Source organism: Triturus cristatus, chromosome 9 (genome assembly GCF_964204655.1).
Source record: "Triturus cristatus chromosome 9, aTriCri1.1, whole genome shotgun sequence".
Taxonomy (NCBI): domain Eukaryota; kingdom Metazoa; phylum Chordata; class Amphibia; order Caudata; family Salamandridae; genus Triturus; species Triturus cristatus.
In genome coordinates this window covers 639,930,178-639,955,911 of record NC_140592.1, presented here as the reverse complement: position 1 = coordinate 639,955,911, position 25,734 = coordinate 639,930,178, and the positions used below count along the sequence as shown (strand labels likewise).

At 47.0% G+C, this 25,734-nt stretch overlaps 1 protein-coding gene across 1 annotated transcript in view; it reads left to right on the top strand.

Annotated features, from left to right (window-relative positions):
- The window catches only part of MEIOSIN (meiosis initiator), a 2,478,810-nt gene that overhangs the window by 365,308 nt on the left and 2,087,768 nt on the right, over positions 1-25,734 (top strand). Inside the window, exon 3 of the mRNA XM_085627965.1 lies at positions 25,174-25,306. Coding sequence (XP_085484091.1) covers positions 25,174-25,306 — 133 coding nt within the window. The remainder of the gene's footprint in view (positions 1-25,173; positions 25,307-25,734) is intronic.

Genomic DNA, 25,734 nt, shown 5'->3' with positions numbered 1-25,734 from the left:
TGAGTGCTCTGACCACACATAATTTCGGGTCATCAGGGAAGGCTGGGTAGGATACCGATCTATTGTTAACCTTTGCTCTCCTAGTTATTTGAAGTGTGACTCCCTCAGGAGTGAACACTGCCTGTGAGATCCAAGGCCCTCATGTCAGAAACCATGCAGAAGGATATCAAGCACAGAAGCATTGCTAACTTTGCTGACATTTGTTTCCTGGATAGGTACTTATTAGATGGTCAAGAGCGAAACAAATTTAAGACTTTGTTAACACCATAGGAAGGAATACCGAGGTTCCCGGGGCAAAGATAGCCTTATTCCCCTTAGTAGCTTGCACGCCAACTGATGCTCCCCAATTGGATGACCATCTGCTGGGACATGGCCGGCCGATATTACCTATCTGAACGTATTGATTGACCTTTAAGCCAATCCCTCCGTCGCCAAGGTGGCTAGGAAATTAAGGACATGGACAACATCAGCCCCCATCGGATCCACCTGTTGTCGAAGACACTAACTCCCCCATCTAGACCAGGCAGAGCACTAGCTCTTGTTAGCGCTCTCTGCCCAGGACTTTGCAAGTAGTGAGGCAGCATTTACCGAAAGGCCTGGCACCTTCCAACGTTGCGTGTAACCCGCCAGGCTATCGGGTGAAGACCGCTCGTGAGGGGGAGGCGATGGGGATTACCTTGAGGATCTTGGAGAAGACCCTGAATTTGCCCGTACCTGGGAAGACACTAATTTTTTTTTTTTAAAACAGACTTTATTAGGGCACAGAACAAAATGCAGTCAATCCCCTTCCCCAGTACTCCGCCCTCCAGCCAAATCAGGACGTAGTGCAGTGATCACCCCACCAAACTGATCACAACTGTACAACAGTCACCCCAACAGTATCTGTGCTACGAGGTAGTTCATCCACAGGAGTAATCCACAGTGGGAGTGCGATAAAACCAATATAGCCCTGTGAGAAGTTGGCCTGATGTATGATGTCACTAGTTATAGTGTACACCATATATCAGTCCAAATACCCTTATGGTGATTGGTTGTAAAGTCAACCTTATAGACCAGCTATCCTAGTGGTAGCATGGACAAGAGCAGTCTTAATCTAAACTCTGAATGGCATGTGAAGCCAGCTGTGATACCATATATAATCCCTGGAATACCAAATGAAAGGACACCACAACAGATATATATATAAAATAAAGTGTATTTATTCTAAGCAAACCCTCAGCACTCTTTATGAGATTAGAGGTAAGTACAACACAGTCTTATTAATGCATACAGTAAGTCACACAGGTAAGTAATACAGTTAGGCCCTAGGGGCCACGCAAACCATATACTAAGTAAGTGGTATAAGAACCACTGTCACGGAAATAGAATAGGCCTAGGCCTAGGGAATCGCTGGGGCTACACTACACTAGCGTTAGTTAGGAAGTGGGAGGTCCACGGGATTCGTGTGCAGAGTGGAAACACTCACGCGTAATGCGTAAAAGTCAATAGCAATGTTACAGTTTAGAAATAGATAGATTTAGGACACTTCCGGAGTAGCTAGGAAGTTGAGACTTGAAAACTAGACACTAGGATAGTCACTATCCTGATGAGCACCGGAGTACCCAAGTTACCTAGCCCACAGGCTGCGGGTGCATAGGGGTGAAGATGCGTCGTTTTCGTCGTCGACTCCTATGGATGCCTGAAGAAAGATGCTGACAGGCAGTCAGGGGAGAGTGTCCGGTGGATCCCAAGGCTGGGATCAAGAAGAGAAGAAACCTGCAAGCAGAAGGGACAGAGTCAAGGTCACTAGCCAGTGACCACGTGGAACCAGGAAGGAACCAGGCGATGTCGTGAAGAGTTGCAGGTGAAGGTGAAGCTTGTCGCTGCAGCCAGGAGGACCAGGAAGCGTCGAGGACGACCAGGACCAGGAGGCGAGCTGTCCCACGAAGGCTCTTGCTGTCGGCGGCGTCGAAGTTGGACTAGGACTCACCAAGCCTTGGCAAGCGGAACCCACGAAGAACAAAGGACTTGCTTCTGGTGCAGACCAGGAAGGTCTGGGGTGCTTCTTCTTTGCAGAGAAGCGGGAGCCAGTCTGGAGGAGCCAAACCAGCGCAGAAGATTTCAGGGTGCGTCGTCACAAAGGCCACTAGCCAGCGGGCAAGCAACCGGACAGACGCGGCAAGCAGGAAAATGCTGAAGGGCCCCACGCAGGACTCGTGGAGTGTGGGGGGCTGATCTTCGGTGCAGATGGTGCTTGGGGTTGGGGCTTCTCAATCCCCGGTGCACAACTTCGAGGGTACCTCAGAAGCTGCGCTGTAAGTTACTAGCCACTTTTCCCAGGTAGCCGGTCCCACGTCGCTCGTCGCCTCCACGGATCTCAGCTTTGCTGTGGATGTGGATCAGGGTCGGAGAAGTCTGGAAGTCAAGGCTCTGGTCGGGCTCTGCAGTCGGTTCCTCGTAGAACGTGGGCAAAGCAAAGGGTAGTCTCTTGATGGTGCCTGTTTGCACAGGGTAGCCACTCCTTGGCTACAAGGGAGATTCTTCAGTCTTCTTCTTTCGTCGAATGTCGAAGGTCCAGAGTTTCTGTTCAGTTTTGCAGGTTCAGGATAATCTCAAGTCTTGAGGCCCAACTCCCACTCTTATACTAATCTGGGGGGCTGGGATACCTGCTAGGTCACGCCTTATGGGTGGGACCTGGGAGGGGGTGGTTACACCCACTTCCCTTTGTCCAGTTTCGCGCCAGAGCTGGGGCTGGAGTGCCCTAGCGCCGGTTTGAACTGGACTATGCAAGGAACACCTTGTGTGCCCCAGGCATGTCTCATTCCTTTCAGCCCACCCTGCCCCAATACACTAAAGGCTGTCTGGGGAGGTGCTAGCACCTCCCCAAGCAGGAAACCTATTGTCCAAGCCTCCCTGGCTGGGATCACTCCCAGCAGCAGGAGGTCAGACTTGTGTCTGTGGCAGCAGCATCCATTTTGTGATGCTGAGGCTTTGGTTAGAGTTAAACAGCAAAGTAGGATTTTAACATGTCTCTCCCTCTAGAAGGGAGGAATAATATCCTCATCACCAGAAATGGTATGGGGGTATTATTCCAAAGTGTTAGACACCTTACACGACATGTTTTGATACAGCCAAACCATAGTTACCATAACCGTTTAAGATTATAAGGCACTTTAAGAGTATATGGTAGGCTATATCATAGAACAGCTATAAGGACATGGTTCCGAAAGCTGCAGACAGGCTCAGCTCATGCTAGAGCACCATCTCACATGTTACCAAGCACTCTGCCTCCAGGATTGTTAAGGCCTGCCATAGGAGTGACTGATAGGTACACATGTGTCTATATATAAGTTAGGTATAGGAATACTACACCTAAGCAAGGGGTGATTACACGACCTTGCCCCAGCTGAGTGATCAGCCAGTTGTGTCAAGATGGAAGGCCAGGCCAGGGGTGGCATAATACATGCTGCAGCCCCTGGTAGGCCTAGGGTACACCTATGCCCTGGGTACCTAGGGTACACTGTACAGGGTCCAATAAGGTGATCCTTACCAATTGGGAATGTACCTAGGGTACATGGAATCCATTTTAGAGAGAGAGCAGACAGCCTGAGACCCTGAATGGCAGGATCTCAGGCCAACTAAGTCGAAAAACCAGCTAGACACTAGGCAAAAAGTTGGGGGTAACCATAGTCAGATATCCACCTTCCTACAAGCCCCCACCCCATCCCCCAGCAACCCCCCCAACGAACCCCCCCACCCTACCCACCAACCCAAGCATGTCGCCAGTATCCATCAGAATTACATGTACATCAAAGCCTCACCCACCACTCGTCGGATCCGCCTCCCAGCTATCCCAACAGAGAGTGCCTCCGGAGCATAAGGGAAAGCCTGTCAGAGGGCGCTCAAGGAACCGGGGTCCCATCATCCCCCACCGGATCTCCCCCATCTCCCACAACCGAGCGTTTGAACAAGTCCAGGAGTGCCAACCATGCCCGGGCCCATTTGTGCGATCTTTCATTTTCACTACGTCGAGCCAGACACAATCTAGAAGTCCCCTCACTTCCCGCCCATTTCTCCATTTCCCTAGCCCACCGTAAAAACTGGGAAGACACTCTCATTATCATCTCGAAGGGGGGAAATGCTTAACCTTCCTCTACACTCCAGTCCTGAAGGAATACATCCACTACTATCACTTCCTGATCCAGGTACCAGCTGTAGTACCTCTCCAGTTTGGCATCCAGTGGGGAGGCAAAGAGGTTGATCAAGAAGTGACCCCAACGGAACTAGAGTTCCTGGAATACCCTGTGATGTAATTTCCATAGAGTTGGGTCCTTCCAATGGCGGGATCATCAGTTCACAAACTGATGGGACACTCCCAGAAGGTGCTCCACTGATAGCGATATCTGGTTGTCCAGACAGTATTCCCAGAGGTCTCGTGCCAGATCCGATAGGGCTTTGGATCTCATCACCCCTAGGCGATTTATATATCCGATCGCTGCCACGTTGTCCATCTTGAGGAGAACACAACACTGGGCCTTGTCTCTGGTCCAATTTTTCACCACAAAGGTGCCTGCCATTAATTCCAGGCAATTTATGTGAAGATCCCATTCTGTGGAAGACCATTTTCCTCCTGTAGAGATAGCTCCAGACTGGGTACCCCATCCTGAGGTGCTGGCATCAGATTCTATCATTAAGTCGGGTTGGGATCCGAAGATGGCCCGATTATTCCACGCCTCCATGTGGGAGATCAACCACTGCAGCTTGGTCTTGGCTTCCTCCGAGAGGGGCACAAACTGGAAGTACTTGAGGCCTCTGCAAAGGTGTGAGCATTGGAGGTGTTGCAGAGCCCTGTAGTGGAGGGGACCTGGAAATATGGCCTGTATTGATGACTAGAGGAGGCCAAACACTCTGGCTGGATGAGGAAGAGATATTGTGGGTTTTGCCGGAGTGCGTCTCAGTTTGTGTCTGATCTTGGAGAGTTTTCGATGGGGAAGGCTCAGAGTCACGTTGACTGAGACTACCTTGAAACCCAAGAATTGCATCTTCTGAGAGGGATTCCGGTCTGACTTGGACTCGTTGACCACAAACTCCATAAGTTCTAACAGGTCTACCATTCGTTGTAGTTGGGTGGGCAAGCGTCGAGGGCACTTGTTCATCATGAGGATATTGTCCAGGTATTCTATCAGTCTGATCCCCTCCGATCTGAGGCATTCCACCACTGGCTTCACAACCTTGGTGAAGCACCACGGAGCGGAGGATAGACCGAAAGGGAGGGAGGAGAATTCGAATATCTGGGTGTTCCACTGGAATTGAAGGAAACGTCTGTGAGGGGGAAAAATTGGGATCGTGAGATGCGCGTCCCTGAGATCCAGGCGGACCATCCAGTCTTGGTTCTGTAGAAGGTCCCTGAGGCGGAGTATACCTTCCATTTTGAAGTGGCGGTAGGTGAGCCACTAATTGAACTCCTTGAGGTTTATCACTGGGCGATAACCCCGGCCCGCTTCTCCACCCTGAAAATATTGCTGAGGATTCCCCATGGTTTGAGGGTTGTGGGTACAGTGGTCCTTTTCCTCAGGCGGTCTGAAACGTCCCTGTCTATTAACTCCATCTGTTCCCTCTGAAAGGAAAGCGGTTTTAGACAAACCAATTGAGTAGGATAGTCGAAAAACTCCATCTGGAATCCTTGCACTGTCTGTAAGACCCAGGCGTCCGATGTTAGTGAGGCCCAATTGTGGACAAAAACTTGCAGTCTGCCTCTATTTGTATCTCCCTCGAGTTCTAAACTCTCACCTTGCTGATTACTGTTGGAACAGTGTCCTCTTCCTCTACCTTTCCTGTGGCGTGGGTATGATCTGGTAGGGTAGAAGTTCCCTAACATGTTAGGCTCCTGCCATTGTCCTCTGCGTGGCTCCGTGGACTTGTAGAAGGCTTGATTGTAGGGACGGCCGGTCGAGCCCCCCCTGCCATGACCGGCTGCGCCAAAAACACGCTGGGTGAAGATGCACTTAATTGATGTTTGAGCTTTGTCAAGAGAGTCGAGCGTACTGACAAATGTACCTAGTTCCTTTACAAAGGGGCCCCTAAAGAGATTGTCACCGGTCCAGCTTTGGAGGTTGCCAGCTCACCTAATTTAGGAAAAATTGCTGTATTTGCATTTGCAGAAAAAAGACCGCTTTCTGCACCCAGCTGGAGCGTGCCTCTGGGGATATGACGTACCCGAGGACTTGGCGTCCTCCGCCATATCTAGACTCTTAGCCAGGGGACCCGCCGTGTCCAGCAGGTTGTCCTGGCACGCCCTCCAGGAACGGTCTGTGCTTTTCTTTGGGTCACGTATAAACTTGGCCAGAAACGTGGCCATCTTGGGGTCCACCTCTGGCATAGGGAAGACTTTTCCCTCCAGGGCCGGTCGCAGGCATTCTGCTCGGAGGCAGCTTCTAACCTCTTTGTGAAGATGGTTTACGAAGCCTTGCAGCCATATTTGCTGCTACCTTAGGGGCTAGAGTCCATTCCGCTGACCTTGGGTGGAGAAGGAAATCAGCGTACAGCATAATCACTCCCTGCTTTGGGGTCTAGAGTCTGAGTTGCCTTTGCTGGGCCCCATGGCCTACCCGAATCTTCATCCCCGTCCGAGGTCTAGGGGGACTCCTCCGGATCCCTCGTTGGTAGGGCATCAGTGTATCCTGAGGGTCCCGCTAGGTCCTCTGAGGGGGAAATGGGGATTAAGGGGGATTGTGCGTCCATAAACGCTATCTTTAAGCCGGCGAACACGTCGTGTCTACCCCAGCGTCTTCCCCGCGCTTATGTTGGGGTTCGTGGCGGCGGTGGAAGGTTGCCCTGGAGGTGGGGGTCCTGACTTCTGGACTCCTCCAAATCCGGTTTTCGCAGAAATCACAGCAGCGAAACCGCCCTCATCGCCGCCACCGACGACATAAAGGCCCTGCTAGACAATGGCGAAACCACGGCCCTCATTCTCTTGGACCTCTCAGCCGCCTTCGACACGGTCTGCCACCACACCCTGCGCACACGCCTCCACGACGTAGGAATCCACGACAAATCCCTGAGCTGGATCACCTCCCTCACTGGCAGAACCCAGAGAGTCCGCCATCCCTTTCTGATCCGAAGCCACCAGGATCACCTGCGGCATACCTCAAGGATCATCCCTCAGCCCGACCCTTTTCAACATCTACATGGCACCACTCGCCAACATCATCCGATAGCACCACCTCAACATCATCTCTTACGCTGATGACACCCAGCTGATCCTCTCCCTCACCAAGGATCTGACCACTGCCAAATCCAACCTCCACAAGGGAATGAAGGCCGTCGCAGAGTGGATGAAGACCAGCTGTCTGAAACTGAACTCTGACAAGACAGAGATCCTCATCCTCGGCTCCACCCCCTCCGCATGGGACGACTCCTGGTGGCGGCCACACTGGGAGCTGCCCCGACACCAACCAACCACACATGCAACCTGGGGTTCATCCTGGACTCAACGCTCTCTATGACCCAGCAAATCAACGCTGTCTCCTCCTCCTGCTTCAACACCCTCCGCATGCTCCACAAAATCTACAGATGGATCCCCACCGAAACCTGCAGAACAATCATCCAAGCCCTCGTCAGCGGCAGGCTAGACTACGGCAACGCCCTCTACGCAGGAACCACGGCCAAACTCCAGAAAAGACTTCAACGCATATAAAACACCTCAGCACGCCTCATCCTCGGAATTCCTCGCCACAGCCACATCACCGCCCACCTGACACCTGCACTGGGTCCTTGTCAACAAGAGCATCACCTTCAAGCTCCTCACCCACGCTCACAAAGCCCTCCACAATGCCGGACCAGCATACCTCAACGAACGACTCACCTTCTACATCCCAAACTGCCAGCTTTGCTCCACTGACCTCGCCACCGTCCCACGCATCCGCCAAATGACCACCGGGGGCAGATCTTTCTCCCACCTCGCCGCCAAGACATGGAACACCCTCCCCATCCACCTGCGGCAGACCCAGGACCTACTGACCTTCAGGAGACACCACAAGACCTGGCTGTTCAATCAATAGCTGCTTGTCCCCCACCCCCTCTGATGCCTTGAGACCCTCACGGGTGAGTAGCGCACTCTACAAATGGATTGATTGATTGATTGAGCCCCAGATAGGTCTTCCCTCAGTATGAGGGGTTGTTGGCAATGGGCCTGAATCTGATTTATTTTCTTCTCCAAGGGCGCTACCACCTGAGAGACAGCCTTGAGGGTGGAGGTGTCCATAACGTGGCAGAAATGGTCATCTATGGGTAGGTAAGTAACCTCTTCCTCCTCCTCATAATAGTCCTCAAAATCTTCTATAGTTCCTTAAGATTGTAGGACTATGGGTGGATAGGGGTTAATAAACGGGAGTTGCCCTGAACTGAATTATAGACCCTTAGGGTGTTAATATGTAAGTCCTGAGGTCTGGGACCACTTCTACCTTCTGATAATGAGGGTTCGTTCTTTGCCTGGGCTGGTCCCTTATTATCGAGTAAAGAGGCAGTCCTACCCGTTTCACAGGTGTCATGCTCCAGGCAGGGCTCTCGCGTAGGTTTTACCAAACAATTCATAAAGCGCTGACAAAAAAAAATCATGTTCGAGGTATATGAGCTGTTGATTGTTTACTTTAGCATAGATTGCCATCTGGTGTTGGGCTCGGATGTTTGCAGTTTGTTTTTGTTCAAAGAAGTCTTTGTAGTCACAAGATAGGTATCTCCTTCTTATGGTGATAGTGCGCATGGGCATCGACTTCATCACCAGATTGTTTTTTTCCGCCATTGGGTTTGGATGTGCATTGCTGTGCTCCGGACGGTGTCGTTATCGAAACCCCTTCAAGGGCAATCACTCACCTCTCAACGGTATTGTCTCGATCGCGTTGCCCTTTCAACCGGCATCCTCTACAATCAAGCTACTTGACCTAGACTTCGAGGCAGACCGTTGGGCCTACTACGTTAATGGAACGGACTCCCTTTAAAAAATTTCCCCAGTGTGGTGCTAAGTACCTACACGAGGTGTGTACGCTTTGCCTCTCTCCGGAGCACGAAGAAAACACCTGCGAGTCCTGTTTGTCTTTCAGGTCTAAGAAAACCCATCCATGATAGTCGGGCTCAACGCCACAAAATGTCCCAGGGAAGCACTTAGATTCCGTAAATTCGTTGAACCAGGTCCCAATACCCTTCCAGAACAAAGAGCCAAGAAAGAACAAATCTCAGTTTCCGAGGCCGATGACTACGACGACGCAGTCACTCCAGCTCAGTGGTCCGTGAGTAATGAGACCCCTGTCCTCTGGTAACACCTTCGCCCTCGGGCCTAGGTTCACACCGGCAAAATATTTCAGACGCCCCGCCCTCCGGCCGTGCTATGAAACCGAAAGATAAGCCTTCCGGCTCGGGCTCGAGCCAACCCCACTCCGGTACCGATTCGGCACCGACGCCCAAACACAAAAATGCGCCACCACCAGTGCCGAAAACACATTTGACGCTGAAAACCTCAGCGCCGAAACAACCAAAAGACAAGCCTTCGGAGCTGAAACAGTCAAAAACCAAGCCTTCGGAGCCAAAACAGCCTAAACCGAAGTCCTGGGAGCCGAAAAATTTTCCCGAACCGAAAACTCCTACACCTAAGCCTAAACAGGATAAAATCTCATAAGGCAAAGGAACATTCGAACCATAAATCTTCCGCTCCGAAAAAGGACACTGGATCCAAACACCCTGCTGTACCAGACCTTCCAGATCCAAAGCAGAAAACAATACATATTGATCCAGAGACTGGTTATATTACTTCCACATCAAAACGGACACCGGACTATTCACAAGATTCTCCAGTTCCTCCTAAAAAATGAAATATAGGCACTAATACCTCTCCACCTCTTCCACCTCCTCCACCCTCTCCACCCTCTCCTCCTCCTGCTGATCCCAATCATCTAATTTCTCCAGTACATTCCCCACAACCCTCAATTTTACCTCCACCACTAGATGAAGATAGTGATTATGGGGGGGGGGTGGCTAGGGGGGCGGGGATAGGGATGGAAACATGAATCTACAAGGGTATGATGACGACGCACATACCATCCCATAAGATCCAGATCCCTGGCAGGATTATAATACTGATACGGATCTACATAATGACCCAAACCTATATCCTTCTCGCCCATCCCCTCCAGATAACAATGTGGGGTTTGCGCAACTAATCGCCTGGGCTACACAATATCACGGTGTAGACTTTCTATTAGAATCCTCCGCTCAGCCACAAAAGTCCACACACACCCTACCAATGTTAAAGGGCTTACTTAAACATGCATCCGAAGTATTTAAAGACCCCGTCAGAGCCAGGGTTCTTAACCCTAGAATAGATAAAAAATATATGGCAGCTCCCAGTGACCCAATATACATCAAGGGTCAGGTCCCTTTAGACTCCCTGGTGGTGCACATAAAAGGGCCAATTCACAAACCACAGGAAACGCCCCACCTCCTGACAAGGAATCGAAACGTTTAGACGCATCCGGAAAACGTATTGCGTCCAAGCTGCAAATTATTGGAGAATTGCCAACCCCCAAGCTTTGCTGGCAAGATATGACAGGGCTCACTATGATGAGCTTGAGAAGCTTATCCAGCATCTCCCTGACCAATATAAGGACAAGGCAAATGAACTTATACAAGAAGGTATATTAATTACAAATACATCCATTAAATGTGCTCTTGATGCCGCTGTTACCGCATCTCGTGCCGTTAATACCAGCATTTTGTTACGCAGGCAGGCTTGGCTCCGGATATCCGGTTTCAAACAAGAGGTGCAAACCAGTATTCTTAACAAGCCTTTCGACCAAGAACATCTCTTTGGGCCTACTATCGACACATCTTTAGAAAAGATGAAAAAAGATAGAGACTGCAAAATCTATGGGGGCCTTGCAATCGCCTTCCCAGAGAGGTTGTTTTCGTCGCTCCATTTATAAAGGTGGCTCCAAAACCAATATCGGAGATGCCTTCCTCATCTTACAAAAACCCAAATCAATATTCCTTTTCCAAAAGAGATTTTAGGGAAGAATACAGGGGCAACAACAATAAGGGAAGAGGACGCGGTAACAACACCCGCACCTCCCCTACCACCAAACAATGACTTCCCTCCAGTTCCCCCGACCGCTCCACACCTGTCGGGGGACGTCTATCACAGTTCCTACCTGTCTGGAATTCCATCACCACAGACAAGTGGGTAAGACAAATTATTCAGTATGCTTACTGCCTGGATCTCACCTCGCATCCCCCACACATCCCTCCCAAACACCGCCCAATGTCCACAGAACATTTGACCCTTCTAAAACAAGAGGTTCACTTGCAATAGAACCAGTCCCCTTACATCATCGGGGCACAGGGGTGTACTCGCTGTATCTTCTAATCGCAAAAAAGGACGGCTCTCTCAGGCCAATACTGGACCTCAGATCCCTAAACCTCTACATTCAATCAGACCACTTACACACGGTCTCTCTCCAACAGGTGCTCCCACTACTTCAACAAGGCGACTTCCTCTCCACTGTGGATCTAAAGGACGCCTACTTTCATATTCCTATTCATCCCTCTCACAAAAATTACCTCAGGTTCATAGTGGACGGTCAACACTATCAATTCAAAGTCCTCCCATTCGGAGTGACCACAGCACCCAGAGCCTTCACCAAATGCCTCGCAGTGGTGGCAGCTCACTTACGAAGGCAACACATCCATGTGTTCCCTTATTTGGACGACTGGCTGATAAAAGCCAACAGGGGTGTGGAAATTTTACAAAAATCTACTTGGCCAATGGACAAAATGTTACACAAATCTACTTGTCCTGGGAAAATATCTGCTTGCCCCACCTATTCCATAAATCAGTGAGGTTGGTCTGCACGGAGAGAACCTGCACGGGAATCAGTGCAATATACTGTGGAAAGTATACTTCAAATGCAAGTCCAATTGTGCAGTGCATGGTCATACACCCTTAAATTCAACTGTTGTACGGGCTGGATGTACAGCATGTGTGCAGATGTGTCATTGTGCACTGCACTCAATTAGTAACCAGTATGCATGTGACACATTTTCAAATTTAGAGAAATAGTACCTAAAGGCAGAGTGCAGGCTGGTAATTGACTACATTTCTTGGAGCGTATTTGGCATAGAATGTGCCGGAATATGAACCTGTAGGGCAAAAGGGTGTTCTCAGTCCTAGGGCCAACTCATAGCTGTCCAGTTTCAAATCATGCTCTGATAAATATGTGGATGGGAATAACCACTTCTCGGCAGAGTTTATGAACTGTTCATGGGGCACCAAAATCACATAGCAGAGGCGTTTAGTTCACTGAAGCAGTATCCACAAGTACGAATACACAAGAGAAAGTAATGGGCAGTTATATCAATCTCTGCTTTTACACTCCTGGGCAGGTGTGGTGTGATTATATTTTTGTGCACTCACTGCTACATCTCCACATTCTTCAACCACACAAAGAGCACATGCAACACTGGCAGTAGCAGTACAGGGTTCTCTTGTGCACAGTACTGGTTAGTAATGGCACCAGCAGAGTAAGCTTCCCTAACATGAAGGAGTGTAGATGAGCAATAGATGTGCAAGTTTGTCTCACTGAGATTTGCAAAGTACTCAGTTTTTTCTTTAAAATCCAAGTTCTCTGCCACTGTCTTGCTCTTTCCAGTGTCCCCAGCTCCCCACTGCCCACCGAAATGTGTGCGTTATCTTCTGGGAAATCCTATAATTCTGTTGCAGGAAGCTGATACACGAGCATTGGAAAGCCTGGTGAAAGAAACGGTTTTAACGTTGCAGCAACTTGTGCAATCAGTTTCTTTATTTCAGAAGCTGAGCATTAAGAGGGTCCAAGGGATGATACTAACTTGGATATTTGAAAATGGGCACATGCATAAAGAAGTCACAAAGACAGGCACATAGGAAAACGCCCATTGGCAAATAATGTAGGGAAAGAAAAACAAACCTTTATGTCTACATAGGATGAATATTCACACAGGCGGAAGAGCCACTTTTCCTTAGATCTGGTATGGGCGCGTTTTTACTGCTGACGTAACTGTGCAACAAAAATGCATCACTACAGCGGAGCATAAAATTCTGAGGTTGGAACATGATTTATATAATTTATACAAATTTATATTTTGATAATTTCTGCTTTATATTGAGCGCGCTTCTGCAAGTTTTGCCATTTAATATCGTTGCAAATGAAATATGGTCCCCCACTGGTGACAGCTCCCGTGTGATTTATATATACAGAGCCACTCTAATTATGAGATTCTACAGCTGAGGAGTTTTCCACATAATGTGCCATATAATTCAACACATGCTGCCTAAACTGCATATTTTAACAACAAAAAATGTTGATACTAGCTCAAACAGATCAAGTTACTAAAAAGGGGGTAACATGTCCTGCCACACAGTGAAAAGCCCATCAGAAGTAGTGACTGGTCTCTTTTACATTGCTATTGCTGTATTTGGGTCTTAATCTTAAAGTAATGAGGAAAAACATTTATACAGTGTTAAGGTGTACAGATGTCAAAATAATGAAGTAATACTATCAACGAAAATTTGCTGCATTATGCTACATAATTCTCATTTTTTGTGGCCACATAATTTAGTCAACCCTGCTGCGTAATTTAGACCTTCCCTGCCGCATAAATTAGGCCTTCCCTACTGCTTCATTACAATGGCTTTGCTAATTTAGCACAAACTGCTAGAGAACTGTGCATGGTGAGGGCTGTTTACAGTAGGTACAGGAGACGAGAAATGCAACCAAATAAAGGTACAGGCTAACAGAAATGAGCCCTAAATGTGGAGAAAACCCCGTTTTTTTACAGGATTACGCCTATAAAAATTGACACGGGCGTGAGGCATTTCCTCTGCAGCACTGGCAAGATTGAAAGATAAAGTGTGGGCACTAATTAAGCTAGAAGCCGTGGAGCCGAGGGGGAGGTAACGGAAAAAGGAAAAAACAAAAAAGACTATGGGGGAGGGTATTGGTAAAGGAGATCTCATCTTGGGCAAAAATGTGAACAGTGCAATGTTTCAGACGCCAAGAGAGGCCCACATCTCAGTTAACAGTGTGAACGCTGCACACATAGCATTGCCTAGATTACGAAGATACTTTCTGCCTTCTGCATTATGTGGCGTTTCCTTTATTCGACATTAGCTTGATTTAACAGCAGGAAAACAATACAATTTAAAATGTTTCTATTAACAGCGCACGCAATAATCTTTCAAGGCTTCATTTTCTGTAAGCCTGCCAGGTGTTTAAAGTATTCGCGTTTGCTCCGTGCCCCCAAATGCGACCTCGTCCATAAAAGCAGAGACAAAGTAAAGGTCAATGTCTCTCTATTGTAAAGTTCCTTTCATCGTGTTTTCACGCTGTACTGGTTCCATTGCTAGATTGCAAAAGGAGAGCTTCCCGCCTTATTGTAAATTGTTAACATGCCACACATTTAACCCTGCCCCCACGCTCACTGAATCCAGACCACTGCATGCAGAATCACAGTTAATATTATTTTCTTAAAGCTCGGACCGCTGCAAAACCCATTATCAGACGGACTCACCTGCTGGGGAGGCATACAGTGAGACGCCGACTTGTTGCTCGTGACTCCAGGAAGTGCGCAGCAGCACACCAAAGATCAGTGACCTGCCTTGGACGGATCCCACGGGACAGGGCGATCGAGCCACGCAGCAATCCATGGCAGAGAGACCACTCGGCCCACAGCGCTGTGACCTGTCTCAGGGCCTGCCCTTGCACGTTCGGCAGCTGGGTTCCTAGAGCAGGTGGGCTGCACCAGTGACGGAATCCGCGCCAGAACACTGACGTTTAGCGCAAGACTCCCCGGCCAATCACTGGCTAGATAGAGTCCAGTCATGTGCTTACAGCCAGTCAATGGCCTCCAAAAGCTTTGACTGCATTTGTAATTGGCTGTGAGCCCCGGAGTGCCCACAGCTCAAATATCTTTAGTGATTTAATGTCTACTTGTCCGTCGGGCAAAATAGACAATAAATCTTCTTGCCCATGATAAAAATCTACTTGCTTCGGGCGTCGGGCGATACGATTTCCCCACCCCTGAGCCAAGTCTCCCAACACTTGTGTACAAAACACACACAAAACCATCCAATTACTTCACGACTTGGGGTTCACAGTAAACCTCACCAAGTCTCACCTTCAACCATTCAAAATACAACAGTATCTAGGAGCTACTTTCAGAGGCCCTAGCATACCCCAATCCAGTCAGGAACTCCACCATGCAGGCTCTAATATCCCGATTTCAGCTTCAACCTTCATTGCCAGCTCAAGTCTTTATGCAGCTGATCGGAATGATGGTCTCTTGCATTCTCATCATCCCTTATGCAAGACTTCAGATGCGAACATTACAGGAATATTTAGCACATCAGTGGAACCAGGCTCAAGGTCAGTTGACAGATCTGGTGTTGGTGGACAGCCGCACACATCGCTCTCTGCAATGGTGGAACACACAAAACTAGTCCAAAGGGCGGCCGTTCCTCGACCCGGTTCCACAGATAGTGCTAACAACAGCCGCATCGCTCACCGGATGGGGAGCTCACCTACAAAACCAAACCGTTCAGGGCATATGGACCCATCAACAAAAACAACTCCACATAAATCACCTGAAGTTAATGGCAATCTTCCTAGCACTAAAGTCTTTTTAACTCTTGCTAGTAGGCAAAACAGACAACATGACAGCAATGTACTACATACAAAAACAGGGAGGGACACACTCTCTTCAGCTTTCACGCCTAGCACAAAGCATATTCAGCCTCATGCATCAAGCCAAAATCCAGTCGGTAAAATACCGATTCGCTAATAGCTCCCGGTATTGAGTCAAAAATACCCAATCCCAATGCATCAACCCAAAAGCAAAAATCGCTATTTAAGGAATCCTTAAATAGCGATTCCTTAAATAGCGATAGCATTTAAGGAATCCCTGTGAGAAGTTGGCCTGATGTATGATGTCACTAGTTCTAGTGTACACCTTATATCAGTCCAAATACCCTTATGGTGATTGGTTGTAAAGTCAACCTTATAGACCAGCTATCCTAGTGGTAGCATGGACAAGAGCAGTCTTAGGCTAAACTCTGAATGGCATGTGAAGCCAGCTGTGATACCATATATAATCCCTTGAATACCAAATGAAAGGACACCACAACAGATATATATATAAAATAAAGTGTATTTATTCTAGTCAAACCCTCAGCACTCTTTATGAGATTAGAGGTAAGTACAACACAGTCGTATTTAAGCATACATTAAGTCACACAGGTAAGTAATACAGTTAGGCCCTAGGGGCCATGCAAACCATATACTAAGTAAGTGGTATAAGAACCACTGTCACGGAAATAGAATAGGCCTAGGCCTAGGGAATCGCTGGGGCTACACTACACTAGCGTTAGTTAGGAAGTGGGAGGCCCACGGGATTCGTGTGCAGAGTGGAAACACTCACGCGTAATGCGTAAAAGTCAATAGCAATAGTACAGTTTAGAAAATGGTAGATTTAGGACACTTCCGGAGTAGCTAGGAAATTGAGACTTGAAAACTAGACACTAGGATAGTCACTATCCTGATGAGCACCGGAGTACCCAAGTTACCTAGCCCACAGGCTGCGGGTGCATAGGGGTGAAGATGCGTCGTTTTCGTCGTCGACTCCTATGGATGCCTGAAGAAAGATGCTGACAGGCAGTCAGTGAAGAGTGTCCGGTGGATCCCAAGGCTGGGATCAAGAAGAGAAGAAACCTGCAAGCAGAAGGGACAGAGTCAAGGTCACTAGCCAGTGACCACGTGGAACCAGGAAGGAACCAGGCGATGTCGTGAAGATTGCAGGTGAAGGTGAAGCTTGTCGCTGCAGCCAGGAGGACCAGGAAGCGTCGAGGACGACCAGGACCAGGAGGCGAGCTGTCCCACGAAGGCTCTTGCTGTCGGCGGCGTCGAAGTTGGACTAGGACTCACCAAGCCTTGGCAAGCGGAACCCACGAAGAACGAAGGACTTGCTTCTGGTGCAGACCAGGAAGGTCTGGGGTGCTTCTTCTTTGCAGAGAAGCGGGAGCCAGTCTGGAGGAGCCAAACCAGCGCAGAAGATTTCAGGGTGCGTCGTCACAAAGGCCACTAGCCAGCGGGCAAGCAACCGGACAGACGCGGCAAGCAGGAAAATGCTGAAGGGCCCCACGCAGGACTCGTGGAGTGTGGGGGGCTGATCTTCGGTGCAGATGGTGCTTGGGGTTGGGGCTTCTCAATCCCCGGTGCACAACTTCGAGGGTACCTCAGAAGCTGCGCTTTAAGTTACTAGCCACTTTTCCCAGGTAGCCGGTCCCACGTCGCTCGTCGCCTCCACGGATCTCAGCTCTGCTGTGGATGTGGATCAGGGTCGGAGAAGTCTGGAAGTCAAGGCTCTGGTCGGGCTCTGCAGTCGGTTCCTCGTAGAACGTGGGCAAAGCAAAGGGTAGTCTCTTGATGGTGCCTGTTTGCACAGGGTAGCCACTCCTTGGCTACAAGGGAGATTCTTCAGTCTTCTTCTTTTGTCGAATGTCGAAGGTCCAGAGTTTCTGTTCAGTTTTGCAGGTTCAGGATAATCTAAAGTCTTGAGGCCCAACTCCCACTCTTATACTAATCTGGGGGGCTGGGATACCTGCTAGGTCACGCCTTATGGGTGGGAGGGGGTGGTTACACCCACTTCCCTTTGTCCAGTTTCGCGCCAGAGCTGGGGCTGGAGTGCCCCAGCGCCGGTTTGAACTGGACTATGCAAGGAACACCTTGTGTGCCCCAGGCATGTCTCATTCCTTTCAGCCCACCCTGCCCCAATACACTAAAGGCTGTCTGGGGAGGTGCTAGCACCTCCCCAAGCAGGAAACCTATTGTCCAGGCCTCCCTGGCTGGGATCACTCCCAGCAGCAGGAGGTCAGACTTGTGTCTGTGGCAGCAGCATCCATTTTGTGATGCTGAGGCTTTGGTTAGAGATAAACAGCAAAGTAGGATTTTAACATGTCTCTCCCTCTAGAAGGGAGGGATAATATCCTCATCACCAGAAATGGTATGGGGGTATTATTCCAAAGTGTTAGACACCTTACACGACATGTTTTGATAAAGCCAAACCATAGTTACCATAACCGTTTAAGATTATAAGGTACTTTAAGAGTATATGGTAGGCTATATCATAGAACAGCTATAAGGACATGGTTCCGAAAGCTGCAGACAGGCTCAGCTCATGCTAGAGCCCCATCTCACATGTTACCAAGCACTCTGCCTCCAGGATTGTTAAGGCCTGCCATAGGAGTGACTGATAGGTACACAGGTGTCTATATATAAGGGTAGATATAGGCATACTATACCTAAGCAAGGGGTGATTACACGACCTTGCCCCAGCTGAGTGATCAGCCAGTTGTGTCTGATTGAAAGGCCAGACCAGGGGTGGCATAATACATGCTGCAGCCCCTGGGAGGCCTAGGGTACACCTATGCCCTGGGTACCTAGGGTACACTGTACAGGGTCCAATAAGGTGATCCTTACCAATTGTGTATGTACCTAGGGTACATGGAGTCCATTTTACAGAGAGAGCAGACAGCCTGAGACCCTGAATGGCAGGATCTCAGGCCAACTAAGTCGAAAAACCAGCTAGACACTAGGCAAAAAGTTGGGGGTAACCATAGTCAGATATCCACCTTCCTACAATCCCAAATTGAGATTCCTTAATTTAAGGAATCTCAATTTGGGATTCCTTAAATGCAATGCATGAAAGTTAAAAAATTAGCGAATTCGCTAATAGGGGGAGCAAATTACCATGAAGATGAACTGCATGGTAATTTGCTAAAAGTTTGAAAAATGCACTTTTGTGCATTTTTCAAAGTGTCATGTTGCGCACACACATGCCCTTAGAGCATGTGTGTGTGCAACATATGTGCACATATCAATTTCAGGGGTGCAATAGGGTGTCATTTTGACTCCCTTGCACCCTTGAAATTGCATGAGCAATTTGCGAGAACCTACTGGTACTCGCTATTTGCTCATGCAATCTCCAATTCATTCCTATGGGCCTGGAGGCCCATAGGAATGATTGGGATGGCATTCCTTAATTGCTACTCGCAATTTGCAAGTAGCAATTAAGGAAAGTTAAGGAATCGCTATTTGAATAGCGATTCCTACATGCATAGCCTTTTGCTATTCCTTATTAGCGATTCCTTATTTTTCGCTAATAAGGAATCGCAAATGGCATTGTTGATGCATGTGCCCCATAGAGGTGGGCTATTCCTCAAAACATATACCTCCTTGCGCAACATCTCCCGTCAAACACAGCAGATACACATATGGGAACTTCATCCTCAAGTTCTCCTTCCATTCTTTCACATGTGGGGCTACCCAGAAATAGACCTGTTCGCCACACACCAAATTGCAAAATGCCCAAGCTTCAAATCCAGGTATCCACACCCATTGCCCAAAAGCAATGCTCTATGGATGAACTGGTCAGGCAAATTTACATATGCTTTTCCTCCTCTCCCGCTGATTCCGTTAGTGGTTTGGAAGCTCAGACAACACTCCCTCACAATGATCCTAATTGCTCTAACATGGGCACGCCAACCATGGTTCACAACCCTGTTTGAACTCTCAGTAGCACCTCATCAAAAGCTGCACCTCTCCCCCAAATTCCTCACTCAGAACGTTGGAGAGATAAGGCATCCAGATCCCAATCAACTGAATCTTGCGATCTGGCTCCTGAAGTCCTAGACTTTGGCTACCTCAATCTCCCACCAGACTGCATGAACATCATTAAAGAGGCCAGACGTCCTACCACTATAGCATTCTATGAGGCAAAGAGGAAACGATTTGTCATTTACAGTACAATCAACAAAATCAATCCGTTAGATGCTTCCATCCAAAACATTATCTGTTATCTTTTGCATCTACAACAATGTAACCTAGCATACACATCTATACGGCTACATCTGGCTGCAATAGCTGCTTACCTCCAAAACAGACAACATTTGTCTTTGTTTAGAGTACCCGCTCTCAAAGCATTTATGGAATGACCTAAAAGAATATTTCCACCCAGAGTTCCACCTGCTCGTGTATGAAATCTCAATATAGTCCTTACCAGACTCATGGGTCCTCCATTTGAACCTATGCACAAATGTGAGTTACAATTCCTTACTTGGAAAGTTGCCTTCCTGGGAGCTATCACATCCCTTAGGAGAGTTAGTGAACTCCAGGCATGGACCATACAAGAACCATTTTTCCAAATACACCATAGTAAAGTGGTTCTTAGGCCTAACCCAAAATTTCTGCCTAAAGTAGTATCTGCCTTCCAGCTTAATCAGTAGGTTGACCTTCTGGTATTTTTCCCTCAACCAGACTCAGTAGCAGAACGCGCGCTCCACACGCTAGACGTTAAAAGAGCGATACTCTACCACATCGAAAGAACTAAGCCCTTTAGAAACACAAAACTACTCTTTGTAGGTTTCTCCCCACCTCACAAAGTCAATCCCATTTCAAATACAGGAATTGCAAGGTGGATTGTTAAGTGCATCCAAATATGCTATCTTAAAACCAAATGCACATTAACTATTCCCCCTAGAGCTCATTTCACACTCAAACGAGGGGATCCTATGGCTTTCTTAGGGAACATTCCCCTAGATAACATGTGCAAAGCAGCAACTTGGTCTACACCATATACTTTCACTAAACACTATTGTGTAGATATGCAAGCAAAACAACAAGTTACTGTGGGCAAGGCTGTAGTAAGAACACTTTTTCAAACCACTGCAACAGATACAGGTTGCCACCACTAAGGAGGAAAACTACTGTATAGTCTATGCTAAAGTATTCAATCTACAGCTCATATGCCTTGAACCAAAAATGCTACTTACTACACCAGACAGTTATTGCACAAAATGGGTAGAGCAATGCATCCCTTCTGCTTGCGTGGTTGTGGGGAGGTGGGGACCTTTTACCACACTATTTGGGAATGCCCAGTCATCCCCAAGATTTCTGGAGACGAGTGATGAGGACGATGTTGCAGGTGTGCAGAGTGTCATTGGTGCCTGAGCCCCAGCGATGCTTGTTAAATGTGTGGGAGCCCAATAACCTCAATCGGCAGGCGCAGAACTGGGTGACACTGGGGATCATAACGACTAAAAGGAACATAGCCCAAACATGGGGGGGCGGAGAGGGGACCAACACTGACCGCATGGGGAAGGGACATGGATGCAGCAATGTTTGCGGAACGCTCTGTGTTTATCAGGCGGGGGTGCCCCCGAAAGTGGGACAAGGTTTGGGGGGCGTTGAACAAATTCAGAGGAGAAATATGCAACCCTCCACCGCTGTCACAAGATGAATCCTCAGACTCGGACTGATGGGGAGGCCCCAGGGATGGAGGGGTCAGAGATTATTACCGGCTATGCGGCAATGTGCTGGTCTGGGATCCACTTATGTATTGCCAAGTGGTGTATGTTGTTAGCAGAAATGATGGGCAACGTGATGTTTCAAGTGTCTTGTTGGTTTGCTTACAAGAAAATTAATAAAAATGTTTAAAAAAAACAAAAAGCTACTTACCAGTATGCATCTGTTCTTGGCATGTAGAGCTGTAGAGTTGTATACGCCCACCCACCTCCCCGGATATCTTTAGCTGTTGCAGTATTATCTTACTTAGATACATTACATGAACATCCTTTTCTATTCTCCTATTAACTCCATCATCAACCTTTATGGCGAAAAACAATCTGAAGATGGAGTTACTGCCCATGCACACTATCACCATAAGGAGGAGTCCTTAGAACAGATGCATACTGGTAAGTAGCATTTTCCTTATCTTCCCCCGCGTGAAGCAGTCCAGATTAACTGCCGTGCGAGTGTCTCCGCATCTCTGTCAAGCGGAAGAATGACTCGCTGGCCGCTGCGGGGAGTGAGAGGCCCTCAAGCCGAAGATTAGACAAAGCACGGTCTTCTAGCGGCGGGAGGGCCGCATCGCGCCGAGAGCCAGTCACAGAGACAGACCGGCCGCGAAGGAAATGAGCGATATTCCTGCGGTCGCTAACAAACCATAAGACGTGTCATATTACAAACGTGTTAATATTCAGGCGCGTATGCTCATAAATACTTGCAGGTGAGAAAAAAAAAATGTAATTAAAACACTTATCACCGTTACCTCAGCAAATACAGAGTAAAACGAGGCACTTACCTTGATGCTGCTGGAGCCGCAACAAAGAGGGAGAGCATCCTCGGGGAAGTCATTGGAGACCCCTGCTTCGTGATTGGACATTGTTGCTAAAATGTTCTTTTGTCATTTCCCAGAGCATCTTGGGAAATGTGGTCTCTGTTGTGTTCTTTATAACTACTGATGGCTGCTGGAAAATAAAGTGTGGAAAGAAATAGCCTAATCTGAAGCCTCCGGTCCTGACATAGAATATCCCATGAGTGAAGAATACTTGGGCCAACTCTCTTATCAGGACATCAAAAGAATGATACAAGGCATGTAAAACAAATTCAATTGACTAAAATCTCTGCTGAAACAGACCAAATCTCACTGGCTACTACTGAAAATGCTGAGATTATGCCAGCACGTATGCGCTACTGGGGTCGTGGGGGAATGTATTAACGATGGCATAGTCAGGAACCCTTTGCCTATGCTTCTCCCCCACTTCCCTAATGCCAAGTATATTCAAACAAAATGAAGAGGGAACCTTGCTATCGAATATTGATCACCCCTAGGTGGCTGAGGTAGTATTGGTTCACAGAGCTTCTTCTTTGCTCAGAACAGCATCCAATTCCACTTCTTTCTCTCCTGAACCTCCTGTCTTGCAACGAATATCGGATCTCGCCTGCCACCTTGGCTCTTGAATACAATGAGTTCTGCGTCTAACACATTCCTAATGACTGTGGACAAATATTATTCAAAGCTAGGGAAATGACTACTAATAAAACTTAGAGATCAAAATGGAAGAACTTCTGTTTATGGGCCAACCAGCAAGGCCTTCATCTATTTTCTTTGCCTCTGCATCAATTCTTGCCTTACTTACTAGATGTTTCATGTTTAGGTCTTAGCCATGCATCTATCAAAGACCTTTTAGAGACAATTTCTTGCTGTAGAAGAACAGCGAATCATCCGTTTTGGCCAATATACTCATAAAAGAATTCCTTAAATGACTTTTTAGGACCTTTCCACCATTGAGGTGTCCGGCATCTCGATACAATACTTTTCCCAACTCGAGCAAAATCCCTTTAAACAAATGCACAAACGGAATAAAAATATCTCTCTTGGAAACTTACTCTACTTCTAGCCTTAACGTCCACAAATAAATATGGTAAGTTCAAGCATTTGCAATTGAGGAACCATAATTGTACATGTGCGACAATAGTCCTATTTTTTTTTTAACACAATTTTATTGCATTTTCACTAAAGACTTGTCACAGCAGTAAGTCATTCCAGTAAACAAGTAACCATTTGTAGTAAATCGTTGAGATATGCCTACAGTGGTATAGTCGAGGTTTTCAATCTCCCCTGTGTTCATGCCAAAAAGAAGGGAAGAAGAAGAAAAAAAAAACGATTGCATAGTATAGCCTCTCTCCACCAGGATCCCCAACAAACCTGACGTGTCACCAAGTAATTATTCTATCTATTGTTAGGGGAAAGTATAAGTGTGTAAGTGATGGAGTCTGGATACATACCGTGTAAATCCGTTTGTATGCGAACCTCAGAAGTATACATTATCCTTATGGTGCAGTTAGTATTGCTCCCTGTCGCTCATCCCAGCCTCAATACAGTATCTCATTAGCGACATTAGTCTTGTTAAGGACAAAAATGAATGTTCTCCCCGAAGCGCTGACATACTTTAATTTAAATGAACCAATAGTTCCTAAAACGTTTTTCAAGAACCCTGCTAATACAGCACAAAGAACACTTCATACCCTGGATGTGAGAAGATATCTGAGATTCTATCTAGACAATACAAAGCCCTTCACAATGTCCTATCAGTTTCTAATAGCTTATGTTCCTCCCAGATTAGGACAATCTCTATTGAACCAAAGTATAGCTTAATGGGTGACTACAGCCATAGTGTACTGTCGTCATAAAAGCTGACTGTCCTTTATAGGGAAATGTACCTTCTCATTTTACAAGAAGAATGTCCACATCAACTGCTCTGTTCACTAGAGTGCCCCCTATTGACATTTGCAGGGCAGCAACCGGAAAAAACAGGCACACCTTTACTCAGCTCTGCTGCATGGACTCAGTAGTGCAAAGGCATGCTGCAGAGTGTATTGCACTTACTTTTTCATTGGAACTAAGCTACACCAGACTGAAGATAAACCAGTCTTGGGTTGCTAGTGATTGCATTGAGGGATGACCTGACCTGGAAGTTTGGGCAGGACTGTTCCCACTGGAGAAGGGTCAAGGTGTATTTGCACATAGCAGGGCCAGAAGTAAGCAATAATGATTGCCTATGGTTATTACATTGTGTTTCTGATTTTTAATGCATGACCTATGATCCATGTTCACACTTCCTACGAGGTATCTTGGCATGCAAAAGAAGATCGACTGCTCATTCATACTCTTTATGTAGATTGAACTTACCCTTAAATTTCTGGTAGATTTCTGGTTTGTTTTTAGTACATTAGAAACATGGTTTGTATGTATACAAAGACTTAAGTTGTGTTGTACCCTTAACTGCAGCTAGATCTGTAACGCCTACATGATAGTATCCCATGCTATTGTAAAAATCAATAGCACATAAATGCGTACTGTGCATTTTTAAACAGCTTTGTTTTACTTTGTCACTTTTAAATAGAGGTGGTTTGGTCAATAATGTTGGTCAATATGTTTTTAACCAGTTTTTTAAAATTTCATTTGTGTATTTTTTGCTTGCTGTAATTCACTTCATGAAACAGTAAAAAATAAAAAGTTTCCTTTAGAAAACACTTTATCATCTAAATGGAATATGTTTTGCTTTGAAAACGTGCCTTGGCACTGAGCATGTATTCATAGCTTATGCATTTAAATAGATATCAATTGTGGAGAACCAGTGTTGAGTGACTTTTGTGTACTGTATGATATCCATAATACAGTTGCCTATTGTGTGCAACCCTCCAACTTTGGCTAAAGATTGTTTAAATGCTGTGCATGAGCATAATGTGTTTTCCTGATATGTTTTCTTTGAGGCAGAAAGAGATTCTTCTTCGAGTCCTGTGCTATATTGAATATCTTCAGAGGAGCATTCATGCTGCACGGGCCCTTCTTCAAGTCAAGCACCGAGGTGATAAAGGCAAGCGAAAGGGAGAGCGGCGATGTGAGGAGGGTATGTAAAACACCAGAAGGATGATCCTTCAAAAAAAAAAAAAAACATCTATGTACTGATTTTGAGCACATTTCATGATATAATTTTGTAGAAAAAAAATCTTGACAAATACAAACTGCTGGAGGATACTTATACTTCTTGAAGAGATTAAATGAAAAGACTAGAGAAGGGAATTAAAGGCTGAAGTGGGATAGAGAAAGATGAAATCAGCGCGGTCTGAGTAATGGGGTAAATAGCTTTTCGATCATGATGTTTATATCATAATTTAAAATATCATTTAACAGATATATTGAGGTTCCAATTAAAAAAAATATGTTTGCAGCAGCGATCCTCACAAGGACAACAGTGACATTCCTAACACTAAAGTCTGATTTAGAGTCTGGCTGTGGGGTAACCATCAAAAGCTTGACAGATGTCCTATGTGCCTT